The sequence below is a fragment of the Nerophis ophidion genome, linkage group LG12 (assembly GCF_033978795.1).
Source record: "Nerophis ophidion isolate RoL-2023_Sa linkage group LG12, RoL_Noph_v1.0, whole genome shotgun sequence".
Classification (NCBI taxonomy): Eukaryota; Metazoa; Chordata; class Actinopteri; order Syngnathiformes; family Syngnathidae; genus Nerophis; species Nerophis ophidion.
The window spans coordinates 14,115,489-14,135,488 of NC_084622.1; the positions used below are offsets into that span (position 1 = coordinate 14,115,489).

At 39.1% G+C, this 20,000-nt stretch overlaps 1 protein-coding gene across 3 annotated transcripts in view; it reads right to left on the minus strand.

The window, feature by feature from the left end:
- Positions 1-20,000, minus strand: part of kcnq1.2 (potassium voltage-gated channel, KQT-like subfamily, member 1.2) — a 508,250-nt gene that overhangs the window by 124,341 nt on the left and 363,909 nt on the right. For all 3 annotated transcript variants that reach the window (XM_061916862.1, XM_061916861.1, XM_061916860.1), the window contains 3 exons: positions 14,720-14,795; positions 8,496-8,590; positions 1,549-1,589 (listed from right to left, as the gene is read on the minus strand). In XM_061916862.1, the coding sequence (XP_061772846.1) occupies positions 1,549-1,589; positions 8,496-8,590; positions 14,720-14,795 (212 nt within the window). The remainder of the gene's footprint in view (positions 1-1,548; positions 1,590-8,495; positions 8,591-14,719; positions 14,796-20,000) is intronic.

The window sequence follows — 20,000 nt, forward strand, 5'->3', positions numbered from 1 at the left end:
ATATACATGTATGTAATATAGGTATATATGTACACATACTGTATATGTATGTAATATATGTACATATATGTATGTTATATATGTATATATACATGTTTGTAATACACGTATATATGTAGGTAATATATGTACATATATATGTATGTTATATATGTACATATACATGTAATATATGTACACATACTGTATATGTATGTAATATATGTACATATATGTATGTTATATATGTATATATACATGTTTGTAATACACGTATATATGTAGGTAATATATGTACATATATATGTATGTTATATATGTACATATACATGTATGTAATATAGGTATATATATATACACACATATGTATGTTATATATGTACATATACATGTATGTAATATATGTATGCACACATACTGTATATGTATGTAATATATGTACATATATATGTTATATATGTAAATATATGCATGTAATACATGTATATATGTACGAATACATGTATGTTATATATGTACATATATATGTAATATATGTATATATGTACACATATATGTATGTAATATATGTAGGTAATATATGTACATATATGTATGTTATATATGTACATATACATGTATGTTATATATGTACATATACTGTATATGTATGTAATATGTGTACATATATATGTTATATATGTAGATATAAGTATGTAATGCATGTATATATGTACACATACATGTATGTTATATAATACATATGTATGTAATATATGTATATATGTACACATATTTGTATGTAATAAATGAATATATGTACAGATACACATATACTGTATGTAATATGTACATATACATGTATGTAATATATGTACACATGTATGTATGTAATATATGTATGTACACATATGTATGTAATATATGTACAAATATACTGTATGTATGTAATATATATGTACACATCTATGTATGTAAAATATACATATAAGGAAGTCAACCAAAAAAGTCCCAATCTACAAATATGCCTAAGTGAGGGATTTGAATGTAATATCTACAGTATGGAAGGGATTCATATGGCCCTATTCCTGGGTGGATCTCACGTGAGAGGAAGAGGGGCGGGGAGGAGGGGGATTCATTTTGCAATGCAGTCTACTGAAAATGATGGAAAGCGCCACTCGGCACAGCAACTGGTGCTGTGGTCAAAGACGGAATTGCCACAAAACCCATAATAAGATATTCAACATTCTACTGCCATCTAAACTGGATCGTGTACCCCCCAATTTGTCACGTATTATGTGTCTGGTAAACTGCAAGAAATGGGGCCATGTGAATGGACCTTCCTACTGTATACATGTGTGTATATATTCTAATAATTTTGGATACAGTTCAGATTAAAACACAGCTAACAAAGTATAAAATGATGACTTGCAGGGTCAACATACAGTAAAGCACGGAACACATTTTTCACAGCTGAAAAAAGAGTCAGTCAAGTTTTGTGTCTGGCAGAGTTTGTGTTTGTTGACGTTATGGCTGACTCTCTCTGACTCTGTTTGACCCTCTCTGACTCTTTCTGACCCTGCTGCTTACCTGGCAGGAACATGCCCGGTTTGCCCAGTGTGCCGTCCAGCCTACAAGAAGGAGAAGGAGGAGTGGGAAGAAAGCCAAAAATAAGTGAGTGAGTGAGCTGATGTCAAGATGTTCTATTTCTAGCTAGCACACATGGTATTTACTATCAGATAAAAAAAACAAAAAGGAAAAAAATGGTGTGAAGGGAAATTCAGCAGATATTTTTCCTATTTCATATAAAAAAGGACACTTGTATACACTTTAGAGTAGTCATTGTACAGTTTGTATAGATGTACTATCAACAGACAGCCATTAATAGCTTGCAGCAGGAGTGAGAACCAAAATATTTCACCGTTCTCCTCAACTGGGGGCCAAAGTGGATTCCATCCCATTCTTTATAAATCACATTTTTTTTCCAGCTGCCGTTTAGATTACAAGTAAAATGTGATCTTTATCAGACTCCAGTTACTTTAACTCACACAGGCCCCAACATGGCCCTACTATTATATATTACATAAATAACTAAAGTAAATAACTTACGTGAATAACTTACATTAATAATTAAGGTAAAATAACTTACGTAAATAACTTATGTAAATAACTTATATTAATAATTAAGGTAAAATCATTTGATATTTTACCTTAACTTACGTAAAAAAAACGTATGTGAATAACTTACATATATAACTTACGTGAATAACTTAAATAACTTATGTAAATTATTTACATTAATAATTAAGGTAAAATAATTTATGTGAATAAATTACGTGAATAACTTACATATATAAGGTAAATAACATGTTATTAACTTATATAAATAAGTTATGTGAATAACTTACGTGAATAACTTAAATAACTTACATAAATAACTAAGGTAAATAACATATGTGAATAAGTTACATAAATAACTTGCGTGAATAACTTACATAACTTGCGTGAATAACTTACATAAATAGCCTATGTGAATAACTTACATGTATAACTTATGTTATTAACTTACATAAATAACTAAGGTAAATAACATGTGAATAACTTATATAAATAAGTTATGTGAATAACTTATATAAATAAGTTATGTGAATAACTTATATAAATAACTAAGGTAAATACAGAGGTGGGTAGTAACGCACTACATTTACTCCGTTACATCTACTTGAGTAACTTTTGGGATAAATTGTACTTCTAAGAGTAGTTTTTATGCAACATACTTTTACTTTTACTTGAGTATATTTATAGAGAAGAAACGCTACTTTTACTCCGCTCCATTTATCTGCAATCAGGTCGCTACTCGCTACTTTTTTTTTTTATCGATCGGTTAATGCACGCTTTGTTTGTTTTGATTTTGTCAGACACACATTCAAAGTAGGAACTACGCATGCTTGCGTTTCACCAATCACATGCAGTCACTGGTGACGTTGGACCAATCAAACAGAGCCAGGTGGTCACGTGACCGCCACACGTAGAACCCGACATGTTGAAAAACTTATTGGGGTGTTACCATTTAGTGGTCAACTGTACAGAATATGTACTGTACAATCTACTAATAAAAGTTTCAATCCATCAACCAATCAATCAAAAGTGTAAAGGAAAAAAGACTTTTTATTTCAACCGTACTTGGCGTTCTAAGCCTAAAGACTGATCGCACAGTTCCTGTCTTCACAATAAAAGTGCTGCTCCATCGCGCCTGCGCTAACAAAATAAGAGTCTCCGAAAGCCAGAGCAAACAAGCTAGCAAGCTACGGAGTTTGCCGCCAATGTATTTTTTGTAAAGTGTATAAAAACGAATATGGAAGCTGGACAAATAAGATGCCAAAAACCAACGACTTTCATGTGGTATTAGACAGAAAAGAGGAACTTTTTTTCTCCTCCATTTGAAAACCGGGACGTTATCAGCACTACTGTCTGATTCCAATCAATGCAAGTCATCACAATCAGGTAATACACCAACTTATATTTTTATCTTCATTAAAGATAGGAATCTATATGTTAAACATGCATGTATATTCATTAAAATACCTTTAACATGTCAACAAAAACTGCAAAATAAATAAATATAAATTATATACTGTATATATAAATGTATATATATATATATTTACATATATATATATATATAAAAATATGATATGTGTGTATGTATATGTATATATAAGGTAGATCATCTTGACTTGGTCATTTATTAAGTAATTGATTAATGTTGAAAAACTTATTGGGGTGTTACCATTTAGTGGTCAATTGTACGGAATATGTACTGTACTGTGCAATCTACTAATACAAGTTTCAATCAATCAACCAATCAATAAATGCCTACTGAGCCTATGGTGCTGTTAAGTTATTGTGGCTCAATTTCCCTTATTTTTTATTTTATTTTAATGTATTATTTATTTAATATATAATATTGTTTTAGTTGCTTAAGAGATATTCCTGGCTCTGAATTTGCTCATTGCTATTTTTATGTTTGTGTGCATTATTTGTTGCCGTAATCATTAAACAAACAGGTTACTCATCAGTTACTCAGTACTTGAGTAGTTTTTTCACAACATACTTTTTACTTTTACTCAAGTAAATATTTGAGTGACTACTTCTTACTTTTGCTTGAGTAATACATCTCTAAAGTAACAGTACTCTTACTTGAGTACAATTTCTGGCTACTCTACCCACCTCTGGGTAAATAACATATGTGAATAACTGACATAACTAACTTGTGTGAATAACTAACATAAAAAACCTGCGTGAATAACTTATATAACTTATGTGATTAACTTACATAAATAGGGTGAATAACATGTGAATAACTTACATAAATAACTTATGTGAATAACCTAAATAACTTACATAAATAACTAAGGGAAATAACTTACATAAATAACTAAGGTAAATAACTTGCGTGAATAACTTACATAAATAACGTATGTGAATAACTTACATGTATAACTTATATTAACTTACATAAATAACTAAGGTAAATAACATATGTGAATAATTTATATAAATAAGTTATGTGAATAAATTACATAAATAACTTATGTGAATAACGTGCATAAATAACTAAGGTAAATAACTTATGTGAATAACTTACATCAATAATTAAGGTAAATAACTTATGTGAATAACTTACATAAATAACTTGCGTGAATAACTTATGTGAATAACTTGCGTGAATAACTTGCATAAGTAACTTGTGAATAACTTACATAAATAACTAAGGCAAATAACATATGTGAATAACTTACATAAATGACTTATGTGAATAACTTACACAAATAACTTACGCAAGATACGTAAGTAAACATGCCACAGCATACACAACATTTCCAACCCTTTAATAATGTCTATTTCTTTGGAATAGTACAATTATTGATGTTCATCTTCATATATTACACACAGTGCCTAATCAAATGTCGGCCTGCGGGTCACATCCGGCCCACCAAAGCTTTTTATTTGACCCGCCGAACATCACCCAAAGATGATTGATGAAAGCATTGGAACTAGGCTTGATCATGCATGCAGTACTCCCGCCACCCTGCAGGAGGCAACAGTGAGGCATGTGTGTCACAGTCAAGCAGCAGTGGGTGAGTAGAAAGAGACTACTCATTGTGGAGAAAAAAATAAATTGCAAAAACGGGACTATTAAGAAGGACTGGACAACAAAGTATACATGTTCTCTCCTCAAGTAAGAGCTCCAGTCATTGTTTCCTGTGGGGCCTTTTAAGTGACGGACACATTGATCCAGACAAACAGTAACAACGCCAGACATCCCAGCGCGTAAATTTCATCACCAAACTTAGTGAAACATTTCCCTCAGAGACACTGGCGGTCACCACACCCTTCCGACTTTCAGGTATGACAATATAATCTCACTAAAAAACTAGTAACACAATAAGCAAATATGGGATTTTCCAGAATTATCCTAGTAAATGTGTTTAATAACATCTGAATCGCTCTCACGACCTTCGTCTTTTTTTCCCCTAGTCCTTCACTCTCACTTTCCTCATCCACGAAGCTTTCACCCTCGCTCAAATTAATGGGGAAATCGTCGTTTTTTTTCGGTCCGAATCGCTCTAGCTGCTGGTGGCCATGATTATAAACAATGTTCAGATGTGAAGAGCTCCACACCCCGTGACATCACACGCACATCGTCTGCTACTTCCGGTACAGGCAAGGCTTTTATATTAGCGACCAAAAGTTGCAAACTTTATCTTCGATGTTCTCTACTAAATCCTTTCAGCAAAAATATGGCAATATCGCGAAATGATCAAGTATGAGACATAGAATGGACCTGCTATCCCCGTTTAATTAAGAAAATCTCATTTCAGTAGGCCTTTAAAGTCTATTTTACTAATGTAATACACATGATGGACGTTATAGTTTTCTTAATGTTTATTTTATCTTTCTACTTTTAGTCTTACAAAGCTAAATGAAGGAAGACGTGTAAAAAAATAAAACTAAGGAAGGAAAATAATTTAAAAGAAGGAAATCAGTCAACAAAAACTGGGGCTTGATTTTTCTTCATGCTGTTAACTATCTGCACACGCTGGACACCAGTAACGAGGGCCGAATCCTGTATTTATAGAGAGTGCAGCGTGAAAGCCGAAGTCGATAGCTGTAGATATTTGCGCACTATTGATGCACCGGATATTTGGTTGCCAAAAAAAGACTTTGCTCAGCGGACAGGGCTGCCAAAACCGAATGTTGTGATGACAACAAATGGCAACAAATATACAATCTGTGTCTTTTGAGGTACACAAAACACACTTGGTTGTTCAGTGCTAAACAAGGCCAATGATCCACATTTCTCCAGTGCAGGCAGCACTCGTGCAAGCGACAATCATCTAAATGGCAGTGTGCAGATAGTACATCTCTACTGCTGTAAAAGCTCTACACTGACTTCTCTAAACTTCTCCAATATGGACAACATAAAATGTTGGCTGAAATTTGAGGGGCTGTACTCACTGTAATATTATACATACACAATTACGGTATATATACTATATATACACTGTAATATTATACATACACAATGATGTATACTATATATATATATATATACACTGTATTATACCTACACAATTATATATACTATATTTACACTAATATTATACATATACAATTACAAACCCCGTTTCCATATGAGTTGGGAAATTGTGTTAGAGGTAAATAAAAACAGAATACAATTATTTGCAAATCCTTTTCAACCCATATTCAGTTGAATGCACTACAAAGACAACATATTTAAAACTCAAACTTTATTTTCTTTTTTGCAAATATTAATTAACTTAAAATTTCATGGCTGCAACACGTGCCAAAGTAGTTGGGAAAGGCCATGTTCACCACTGTGTTACATCACCTTTTCTTTTAACAACACTCAATAAACGTTTGGGAACTGAGGAAACTAATTGTTGAAGCTTTGAAAGTTGAATTCTTTCCCATTCTTGTTTTATGTATAGCTTCAGTCGTTCAACAGTCCGGGGTCTCCGCTGTCGTATTTTACGCTTCATAATGCGCCACACATTTTCCATGGGGCACAGGTCTGGTCTGCAGGCGGGCCAGGAAAGTACCCGCACTCTCTTTTTACAAAGCCACACTGTTGCAACACGTGGCTTGGCACTGTCTTGCTGAAATAAGCAGGGGCGTCCATGACAAAGATGGCGCATAGATGGCAGCATATGTTGTTCCAAAACCTGTATGTACCTTTCAGCATTAATGGTGCCTTCACAGATGTGTAAGTTACCCATGCCTTGGGCACTAATGCACCCCCAAACCATCACAGATGCTGGCTTTTGAACTTTGCGTCGATAACAGTCTGGATGGTTCGCTTCCCCTTTGGTCCGATGTCGAATATTTCCAAAAACTATTTGAAATGTGGACTCGTCAGCCCACGGAACACTTTTCCACTTTGCATTAGTCCATCTTAGATGATCTCGGGCCCAAAGAAGCTGGAAGCGGGTCTGGATGTTGTTGATAAATGGCTTTCGCTTTGCATAGTAGAGCTTTAACTTGCACTTACAGATGTAGCGACCAACTGTATTTAGTGACAGTGGTTTTCTGAAGTGTTCCTGAGCCCATGTGGTGATATCCTTTAGAGATGAATGTCGGTTTTTGATACAGTGCCATCTGAGGGATGGAAGGTCACGGTCATTCAATGTTGGTTTCCGGCCATGCCGCTTAGGTTGAGTGATTTCTTCAGATTCTCTGAACCTTTTGATGATATTATGGACCATAGATGTTGAAATCCCTAAATTTCTTGCAATTACACTTTGAGAAACGTTGTTCTTAAACTGTTTGACTATTTGCTCACGCAGTTGTGGACAAAGGGGTGTATCTTGCCCCATTCTTTCTTGTGAAAGACTGAGCATTTTTTGGGAAGATGCTTTTATACCCAATCATGGCACCCACCTGTTCCCAATTAGCCTGCACACCTGTGGGATGTTCCAAATAAGTGTTTGAAGAGCATTCCTCATCTTTATCAGTATTTATTGCCACCTTTCCCAACTTCTTTGTCACGTGTTGCTGGCATCAAATTCTAAAGTTAATGATTATTTGCAACAACAAAAAAATGTTTATCAGTTTGAACATCAAATATGTTGTCTTTGTAGTGCATTCAACTGAATATGAGTTGAAAAGGATTTGCAAATCATTGTATTCTGTTTATATTTACATCTAACACAATCTCCCAACTCATATGGAAACGGGGTTTGTAGTACACATCTGACTCAAGAAGAGTCACCATCTACTTTAAAGTCCAAATTGAGTCATATTGCTGCATTTAGTGGTGGGGAAAAAAAAACCAAAAACTTTGTTTTGAAGAGTTCTTTCTTTTTCGGTAAACAAGCCACTTTGTCTAATTAGAGGGTGGGAGCTTGTTAGAAAAAAAAGGAAAAAGTGGCGCCCACAATAAAAAAAAGACCAAAAAAAACAAGCGTAAAAGAGAGAAGTAAGTGAAAAATAAATGAAGTAAGAGAGCCCACCTTCTCTGCAGCTCCTTGATGCGCACCATCATGTTGAGATGGCCTTGGGAGTATTGCTCGATCACGTCCCGGACGTCGTAAGGCTTACGCGCTTGCTGCGGATCACACACACACACAAATGTATTTCAGCAATATTATTTTACAAACACACACAGGCCAAACCTGTGATGTTGCCTGCTCCATAAAAAACATCCCCCAACCCCCAAGGGTGCAAAGAGCTCATTGTTAACTCTGTGTGTGTGTGTGTGTGTGTGTGTGTGTGTGTGTGTGTGTGTGTGTGTGTGTGTGTGTGTGTGTGTGTGTCTCGCCGGATGAACAGGACTGCTATAAGCCATAATCATTACATTGATGTCTTGAAATAACTTAAGTTGCATGTTACGACACTATGTGGGGCGGCATAGCTCGGTTGGCAGAGTGGCCGTGCCAGCAACTTGAGGGTTGCTGGTTCGATTCCCGCTTCCGCCATCCTAGTCACTGCCGTTGTGTCCTTGGGCAAGACACTTTACCCACCTGCTCCCAGTGCCACCCACACTGGTTTAAATGTAACTTAGATATTGGGTTTCACTATGTAAAGCGCTTTGAGTCACTAGAGAAAAGCGCTATATAAATATAATTCACTTCACTATGTCGTATTTTAGTTTCACTTTGTAATCCAACTCACTGGACTAAACCAACGTTTGCCCGATATTTTAATTTTTGGTGTTTTCAACTGTATTTGTGAGCAAAAAAACTTTCTGGCAGTCAAAAGGTTCGGGTTGGAGATTCCCGTTTGGGCATTTTGTTGAAGGTCATGAGGTCGGTTGTGAAGGTTATAGGTGAGGTCCTCTCAAGGACAGAAATACCGGTTGGTGTGTGAGCAGTGTAACGTTTAAAGTGTGTGTGTTGAGTGACAAGTGCATGGCAATGACAAAACCCGTTTCCATATGAGTTGGGAAATTGTGTTAGATGTAAATATAAACGGAATACAATGATTTGCAAATCCTTTTCAACCCATATTCAGTTGAATGCACTACAAAGACAACATATTTGATGTTCAAACTCATAAACTTTATTTTTTATAGCAAATAATAATTAACTTAGAATTTCATGGCTGCAACACGTGCCAAAGTAGTTGGGAAAGGGCATGTTCACCACTGTGTTACATCACATTTTCTTTTAACAACACTCAATAAACGTTTGGGAACTGAGGAAACTAATTGTTGAAGCTTTGAAAGTGGAATTCTTTTCCATTCTTGTTTTATGTAGAGCTTCAGTCGTTCAACACGACTCTCGTATTTTACGCTTCATAATGTGCCACACATTTTCCACGGGAGACAGGTCTGGACTGCAGGCGGGCCAGGAAAGTACCCGCACTCTTTTTTTACGAAGCCACGCTGTTGTAACACTTGTCTTGCTGAAATAAGCAGGAGCGTCCATGATAACGTTGCTTGGATGACAACATATGTTGCTCCAAAACCTGTATGGACCTTTCAGCATTAATGGTGCCTTCACAGATGTGTAAGTTACCCATGCCTTGGGCACTAATACACCCCCATACCATCACAGATGCTGGCTTTTGAACTTTGCGCCTATAACAATCTGAATGGTTATTTTCCTCTTTGTTCCGGAGGACACCACGTCCTCTGTTTCCAAATATAATTTGAAATGTGGACTCGTCAGACCACAGATCACCTTTCGGGTGCGGCATAGCTCGGTTGGTAGAGTGGCCGTGTCAGCAACTTGAGGGTTGCAGGTTCGATTCCCGCTTGTGCCATCCTAGTTACTGCCGTTGTGTCCTTGGGCAAGACACTTTACCCACCTGCTCCCAGTGCCACCCACACTGGTTTAAATGGAACTTAGATATTGGGTGTCACTATGTAAAGCGCTTTGAGTCACTTGAGAAAAGTGCTATATAAATATAATTCACTTCACTTTCCACTTTGCATCAGTCCATCTTAGGTGAGCTCGGGCCCAGCCAAGCCGGCGGCGTTTCAGGATATTGTTGATAAATGGGTTTGGCTTTGCATAGTAGAGTTTTAACTTGCACTTCCATCCATCCATCCATTTTCTACCGCTTATTCCCTTTCGGGGTCGCGGGGGGCGCTGGCGCCTATTTCAGCTACAGTCGGGCGGAAGGCGGGGTACACCCTGGACAAGTCGCCACCTCATCGCAGGGCCAACACAGATAGACAGACAACATTCACACTCACATTCACACACTAGGGCCAATTTAGTGTTGCCAATCAACCTATCCCCAGGTGCATGTCTTTGGAAGTGGGAGGAAGCCGGAGTACCCGGAGGGAACCCACGCATTCACGGGGAGAACATGCAAACTCCACACAGAAAGATCCCGAGCCTGGATTTGAACCCAGGACTGCAGGACATTCGTATTGTGAGGCAGACGCACTAACCCCTCTGCCACCGTGAAGCCCTAACTTGCACTTATGCAAGTTAAATGAGAATCAGCACCTCCAAGTCAGAGTCCATGGTTCTCGCCCGAAAAAGGGTGGAATGCCATCTCCGGGTTGGGGAGGAGACCCTGCCCCAAGTGGAGGAGTTCAAGTACCTAGGAGTCTTGTTCACGAGTGGGGAAAGAGTGGATCGTGAGATCGACAGGCGGATTGGTGCGGCGTCTTCAGTAATGCGGACGTTGTACCGATCCGTTGTGGTGAAGAAGGAGCTGAGCCGGAAGGCAAAGCTCTCAATTTACCGGTCGAACTATGTTCCCATCCTCACCTATGGTCATGAGCTTTGGGTCATGACCGAAAGGATAAGATCACGGGTACAAGCGGCCGAAATTAGTTTCCTCCGCCGTGTGGCGGGTATCTCCCTTAGAGATAGGGTGAGAAGCTCTGCCATCCGGGAGGAACTCAAAGTAAAGCCGCTGCTCCTTCACATCGAGAGGAGCCAGATGAGGTGGTTCGGGCATCTGGTCAGGATGCCACCCGAACGCCTCCCTAAGGAGGTGTTTAGGGCACGTCCAACCGGTAGGAGGCCACGGGGAATACCCAGGACACGTTGGGAAGACTATGTCTTCCGGCTGGCCTGGGAACGCCTCGGGATCCCCCGGGAAGAGCTAGACGAAGTGGCTGGGGAGAGGGAAGTCTGGGCTTCCCTGCTTAGGCTGTTGCCCCCGCGACCCGAAGAAGATGGATGGATGGAATTTGCACTTACAGATGTAGTGACCAACTGTAGTTACTGACAGTGGTTTTATGAAGTGCTCCTAAGCCCACGTGGTGATATCCATTACACACTGATGTCGGTTTTTGATGCAGTACCACCTGAGGGATCAAAAGTCCGTAATATAGTCACTTATGTGCAGTGATTTCTCCAGATTCTCTGAACTTTCTGATGATTTTACGGACCGTAGATGGTAAAATCCATAAATTCTTTGCAATACTTCGTTGAGAAATGTTGTTCTAAAACTGTTCGACAATTTGCTTACAAAGTGGTGACCCTCACCCCATCCTTGTTTGTGAATTACTTAGCATTTCATGGAAGCTGCTTTTATACCCAATCATGGCACCCACCTGTTCCCAATTAGCCTGCACACCTGTGGGATGTTCCATATAAGTGTTTGATGAGCATTCCTCAACTTTATCAGTATTTATTGCCACCTTTCCCAACTTCTTTGTAACGTGTTGCTGGCATCAAATTCTAAAGTTAATGATTATTTGCACAAAATTTTTTTTTATCAGTTTGAACATCAAATATGTTGTCTTTGTAGCATATTCAACTGAATATGGGTTGAAAATGATTTGCAAATCGTTGTATTCCGTTTATATTTACATCTAACACAATTTCCCAACTCTTATGGAAACGGGGTTTGTAGAAAGTAATGGCATTAAGGTCCTTTCACAGCTTAGTTTGGTGTGGCGTGAATACAAGAACCCGCTGAACTCTCCAGGCTGCAGCTGAAAGCACTTCAATGGACCCAACGGGCCCTAATTGACAACACAACACTGCTACACAACTGTGGAAGTGGCACTGATACAACGATATTGGTCTGTGTGTGTGTGTGTGTGTGTGTGTGTGTGTGTGTGTGTGTGTGTGTGTGTGTGTGTGTGTGGTGACGGGTTGCTGCATGAATAAAACTAAACATGCAGGTGGAGGTTTCAGTCCAGTTTATGTGAGCGTGTCCTCCTGGACTGCCATCCATCTGTGGTGGTGAGTTGTGGGCGATGACATAAGGGCGTAATTGTCAAATTGGCATAATTGGCCGTGACGCATTTGAAAATAAGTGGGTAAAACACATGAAAGGGACAACACATAACCATTTTTTGTCAATAGTGGGTTTTTTTTATGTCAAGAGAGATTAATTAACCTCTTAAGGGCCAAACTGTTTACATGCTTTTTTTTTTTGCTATTTGGGCTTATTGGACCCTAATTAGAATAAAAAATGAGAATCATCTTTTGATGTGATGTACTTAGTCCAGTGGTTCTTAACCTTGTTGGAGGTTCCAAGCCCCACCAGTTTCATACGCACATTCACAGAACCCTACTTTTGTGAATTTATTTTTTAAATTTTTTTCAAATTCAAGACAAAGTTATGTTTTTTTTTCCGTGAACCGTGCATGAACTCACAACAAATTCCACACCTGCAAATCAGTGTGATTTCCGCTGTTGCCGTATCCATGATACGGCGATATGGAAAAGTTTTTATTTGCACGATGAGTCCATACTTGCCGACCCTGCCGATTTTTCCGGGAAAATCCCGAATTCCAGTGCCCCTCCCGAAAATCTCCCGAGGCAACGATTCTCTTTTAGCGTCCTCTACAACCTGTCATCACGTCTGCTTTTCCTCCATACTAACGGCGTGTCGGAGCATTCACATCATTTATGTGGCTTTTACACACACATATGTGAATGCAAGGCATACTTGGTCAACAGCCATACAGGTCACACTGAGGGTGGCCGTATAAACAACTTTAAAGGCCTACTGAAATGAGATGGTCTTATTTAAACGGGGATAGCAGGTCCATTCTATGTGTCATACTTGATCATTTCGCGATATTGCCATATTTTTGCTGAAAGGATTTAGTAGAGAACATCGGCGATAAAGTTCGCAACTTTTGGTCGCTAATAAAAAAGCCTTGCCTGTACCGGAAGTAGCAGACGATGTGCGCGTGACGTCACGGGACAATGAGACCACGTTTGGCCACATCGGGGACTCATTGGGACCACGTTGGGGCCATGCTGGGGCCACGTTTGGACCATGTCATACAAACGTCATGGATCACATTGAGGCCACATCGGGGACACATTGGAACCATGTTGGGCCACTTCAGGAAAACGTTGGTGCCACGGTATGACCACGTTGGGACCACGTTGGGGCCACGCTGGGGCCACGTTGGGCAAACGTCTGGGCCTCCTTGGGACCTGTGTGCATTCACACTGGAGTCTGCTAAAAATCACGTTTTCCTTGCAGTGTAAAAAGTCAGCCGGTAAAAATCAGATCTCAAAAAAGTCCAATTTGTCCTGCAGTGTAAACATAGTCATTGAGGTCAAAGGGCAACTAATGTGACTTTCTCACCATCTTTGGGCGAGCGACGTCACTCGTGTGCGTCAGAAAGTCACAGTCGCCAGCTGGAGTTGACATTTCATCACAACAGCAGGTTTTGGTTTAAGATGTCTACATGTTCAGCGCACCATTTGTCACAAATAATAGTCCAAATGTAATATATGAATATATATTTACATTCCGAAGAAATAGTGACTTTGAAAGACCGTAATTGACGCCGTGGCACATTTGTTTACATGTGATTGTCAAAATAAATGGCAATGATAAACATACACTTAATTTACTGTAAGAATTTTTGTTAAAATAAAGCCAATAATGACATTTTTTGTGGTCCCCTTTATTCAGAATAGTATCGAAATACGTTTTGGTACCGGTACCAAAATATTGGTATGGGGACAACCCTAGTATGTAGAAGGCTCTGATGTGATTGCTTGCTAAATATAACGACAGTCTGTAAATTCCCTCCTGCTGCTCGGTCTTCTTATTCTCTGGCAGACCAGGTGTCGTATAATGCGTTTGAACGAGGGCCAACACGTGAGGGGGGGCCCCCACAAATGCATTCCATACTCATCAGTAAACCTCAAAAGGTGGAACACGATACATTCCGGGGATGCTGATCTATCTCCAATTTGCTCAAATTCAGCATACATTTCCTCGCCACGAGCAAATAAAATGAATCACCACATTCTGTTCTCATCCATTCTGTTGGTTTCCTTCGCCTTACCTGAAACTTCTTGCGGGCCACAAAGTACTGCATCCTGCGTAGAACTTTCACCGCTGACCTCTGGGCGTGAGACAACCTGGGACAAAAAACATAGACGCTTTTAGTCAACACACATGTAGTGTGTGTGTGTGTGTGTGGTGCAAATGCAATGAGGGTCAATGCAGATGTTGACGTGGTGAAAAAAAAAGCTTGTAAAAGTAGGACTTTTTTTGATGACAAGTGTTTTGTGGTCATGAATGCATTTCTTTAAATGATGCAAACTAGGCAGAAAAAAATTGTTATAAACCATTGGCGGAAAAATGTGAAATGTACCTTTTTTTTTTTGTTTGGTTCATTTCACTGTGTATAGTAGCCATGTCACAGTCAAGGAACACACACACACACACACACACACACACACACACACACACACACACACACACACACACACACACACACACAAGTCTTTGTGGAGTCAACAAGTCCCTCTGAGGCATGAGTGTCAAACTCTGGACCGCGGGCCAAATCTGGCCCGCCGTGTAATTTAATTTGGCCTTTAACAATTTAGCATTAGAGCTGGCCCGCCGGTGTTATACAGCGTCGGTGCCGCTGTAACACCACATTCACCGCTAATACTCATACTTGCCAACCCTCCTAATTTTCCCGGTAGACTCCCGAAGTTCAGTGCGCCTCCCGAAAATCTGCCGGGGCAACCATTCTCCTGAATGTATACCGATTTCCACCTGGACAACTATATTGGGGGCGTGCATTTAAGGCACTGCCTTTAGCGTTCTCTACAACCTTTCGTCACGTCCGCTTTTCCTCCATACTAACAGCGTGTCACTTAATATTTGTGGCTTTTACACACACAAACACAAGTGAATGCAAGGCATACTTGGTCAACAGCCATACAGGTCACACTGAGGGTGGCCGTATAAACAAATTTAGCACTGTTACAAACATGTGCCACACTGTGAACCCACACCAAACAAGAATGACAAACACATTTCGGGTGAACATCCGCACCGTAACACAACAGAACAAATACCCAGAATCCCTTGCAGCACTAACTCTTCCGGGAAACTTCCAGCAAACTGACCAATAATTAATGTTTTATTCATGGATTTTCTCTTGCTACTTCAAGGCTTGAATGTTTGGTTCATTCATTATTGTTATTTTATATTCAAATTTATTATTAGCCTGGGGAAAAAAATTGATATTTACCTCAGAAGATTGCAAATAGAAAAAAGGCATACAATTTTTATTAAAAATTTATTTGATATGCCATTGATATTTTTTTAATTATTATTATTATTATTTGAAACTGGATTTTGCATGTCACTAAATTTATATAAGCCTTGCCTGTTCAATATTTAATGCAAAACCTGTTTGGGTCCCTATTAAAAGGTTAATTCGTTCAACCTTGCCCCGCGGCTTTGTTCCGTTTAAAATTTTGGCCCACTCCGTATTTGAGTTTGACACCCCTGCTCTGAGGTCTTAATGACTTTAAGGTTTTACTACTTACGTATAAAATACTACACGGTCTAGCTCCAGCCTATCTTGCCGATTGGTATTGTACCATATGTCCCGGCAAGAAAACTGCGTTCAAAGGACTCCGGCTTATTAGTGATTCCTAAAGCCGCAAAAAGGTCTGCGGGCTATAGAGCGTTTTCTAATGGGGCTCCAGTACTTTCGAATGTTCTACAGGTAACAGTTTGAGATGCTACCTCAGTAGAAGCATTTAAGTCTCACCTTAAAACTCATTTGTATACTCTAGCCTTTAAATAGACCTTTTTAGACCAGTTGATCTGCCGCTTCTTTTCTTTTTCTCGTCTGTCCCCCCCTCCCTTGTGGAGGGGCTCCGGTCCGATGACCATGGAAGTACTGGCTGTCCAGAGTCGGGACCCAGGATGGACCGATCGCCTGTGTATCGGTTTGGGACATCTCTACGCTGCTGATCCGACTCCGCTTGGGATGGTCTCCTGTGGACGGGACTCTCGCTGCTGTCTTGGATCCGCTTTGAACTGAACTCTCGCGGCTGTGTTGGATCCACTATGGATTGAACTTTCACAGTATCATGTTAGACCCGCTGGACATCCATTGCTTTCGGTCCCCTAGAGGGGCGGGGTTGCCCACTTTTGAGGTCCTCTCCAAGGTTCTCATAGTCATCATTGTCACTGGCGTCCCACTGGGTGTGAGTTTTCCTTGCCCTTATGTGGGTTCTTCCGAGGATGTCGTAGTGGTTTGTACAGTCATTTGAGACATTTGTGAATTAGGGCTATATAAATAAACATTAATTGATTGATTGTATTTGTAGCATTGGCTGTTTTTGTAGTAATTTATTCTTTTTTTTTTACCTTTCTGGTTTTACAAACCCTGTTTCCATATGAGTTGGGAAATTGTGTTAGATGTAAATATAAACGGAATACAATGATTTGCAAATCCTTTTCGACCCATATTCAGTTGAATGCACTACAAAGGTGGTTTGGGCATCTGGTCAGGATGCCACCCGAATGCCTCCCCAGGGAGGTGTTTAGGGCATCGTCCGACTGGTAGGAGGCCACGGGGAAGACTTCATTTATAAGTAAAGGTAAGACCATAAGAACGTTTTTATTGTTTTATTTAATGTGCTTTTAATGATGTCATCCTTACATCACACTCAAATTTATAAGCGCAGGCCCAAATTTACCGCATGCCTTTGGTAAGCACCGGAGTGAGAAGATGTTTTAAATTAATTAGCGCCCCAGCGGCAATTCAAGGAAATACGGTATGTGAAAGAATCTTCCACAATTTAAATGTAATGTTTATTGTTCTTCGGTCAATGGTCAATAAAGCAAACAAACAGTTGTACATTCATATATTGAAAATAAAAAATGTTGCAGACAAAAGGGTTTAGGCTGAAGTTAAACACTTATTGCGCCTAACCCTATAAACAATTTCAAGTACAAAATAAACTTCCGAAAATTATAAAATGTCCTTTGCACAACTTATTATAAATACACATTATAAACAACATGACCGTAGTTCAATTTTAAACACAGTACAGGCAGGTGAAATATCCCTGCACTAATTATATATACAATATATACAAACAATTGTACTTCTATTATTTTTTATATCTCATGTTTAGTTTTTAATGAACAATAATCATAGTATTAACTACAATGTTGATTCAAGAGTGATATATTTTTTTCAAGACATTGGTCTTAAAGTGTTTTTTAAATGTGTGAATGGAACTGAAACATTTTAAAGGGGAACATTATCACAATTTCAAAAGGGTTAAAAACAATAAAAATCAGTTCCGAGTGGCTTTTTGTATTTTATTAAGTTTTTTTCAAAATTTTACCGGTCTCGGAATATCCCTAAGTAAAGCTTTAAAGTGCCTTTTTTTCGCTATCTTCTAAACCACTATCCAATTCCCTGTGACGTCACACAGTGCTGCCAATGTAAACAAACAATGGGAATACCACAGCAAGATATAGCGACATTAGCTCGGATTCAAACTCGGATTTCAGCGACTTAAGCGATTCAACAGATTATGCAGGTATTGAAACAGATGTTTGGAGTATGAAAGTATTGAAGAAGAAACTGAAGCTATTGAGCGAATAGCTATTGATGCTATTCATAGCCATAGCATGGCCGAATAGCAGCGTTAGCATCTCCGGTAAAATGTGCGGACCAAACGATCAGGACTTTCGCATCTTTTGACACTGGAGCAACTTAAATCCGTCGATTGGTAAGTGTTTGTTTCGCATTGAATGTGTGTGGAAGGAAACGTAATATCGTTCCAAATGCATCTACAGGTTATCCATACATCTCTGTGCCATGTCTGCTTTAGCACCGCCGGTAAATAGCATGTTAGCATCGATTAGCATTGCATGTTAGCATCGATTAGCTGGCAGTCACGCCGCAACCAAATATGTCTGATTAGCACATAAGTCAACATCAACAAAACTCACCTTTGTGATTTTGTTGACTTTATAGTAGCAAATGCATCTACAGGTTATCCATACATCTCTGTGCCATGTCTGCTTTAGCACCGCCGGTAAATAGCATGTTAGCATCGATTAGCATAGCATGTTAGCATCGATTAGCTGGCAGTCACGCCGCAACCAAATATGTCTGATTAGCACATAAGTCAACATCAACAAAACTCACCTTTGTGATTTTGTTGACTTTATAGTAGCAAATGCATCTACAGGTTATCCATACATCTCTGTGCCATGTCTGCTTTAGCACCACCGGTAAATAGCATGTTAGCATCGATTAGCGTAGCATGTTAGCATCGATTAGCTGGCAGTCAACATCAACAAAACTCACCTTTGTGATTTCGTTGACTATCGTTGCAAATGCATCTGCAGGTTATCTATACATCTCTGTGCCATGTCTGTCATCGCCGGTAAAATGTGGAGACACTCCAGCACATTCAATGGGGGTCTGGCGGCAGACACTTTCGCATCTTCGGGCCAGTGGTGCAACTTGAATCCCTCCCTGTTAGTGTTGTTACACCCTCCGACAACACACCGACGAGGCATGATGTCTCCAAGGTTCCAAAAAATAGTCGAAAAAAACTGAAAATAACAGAGCTGAGACCCGGTGTTTGTAATGTGTTGAAAATGAAAATGGCGGCTGTATTACCTCGGCGACGTCACATTCTGACGTCATCGCCTCCAGCGCGATAAACAGAAAGGCGTTTAATTCGCCAAAATTCACCCATTTAGAGTTCGGAAATCGGTTAACAAAATACATGGTCTTTTTTCTGCAACATCAAGGTATATATTGACGCTTACATAGGTCTGGTGATAATGTTCCCCTTTAAGGAATGATCCAAGCTGTTCCACAGTTGAACTCCTCTAACAGAAACACATTTACTTTTTAAGCTTGTTCTTATTTTTGCTTTCTGAAAGAAAGCTGAACCTCTGAGGTCATAGGGATTCTCTCTGGGTTTAAATCTCACTTGTAAACACCCAGGCAGCATGTGGTTATGAGCTTTGTAAGCCACAATAGTAGTATTGAGGTCAAGAAGATCGTGCAATTTTAATGTTTTTGATTTGATGAACAATGAAATAGAGCAGGGGTGTCAAACTCAAATACAGAGTGGGCCAAAATTTAAAACTGAACAAAGCTGCGGGCCGAGGTTGAACAAATTAACCTTTTAATAGGGACCCAAACAAGTTTTGCATTGAATATTGAACAAGCAAGGCTTATATAACTTTATAGTGACATGCAAAATCGAGTTTCAAATAACAATAATTAAAAAATATCAATGGCATATCAAATAAAATTTAAATAAAGATAAAAT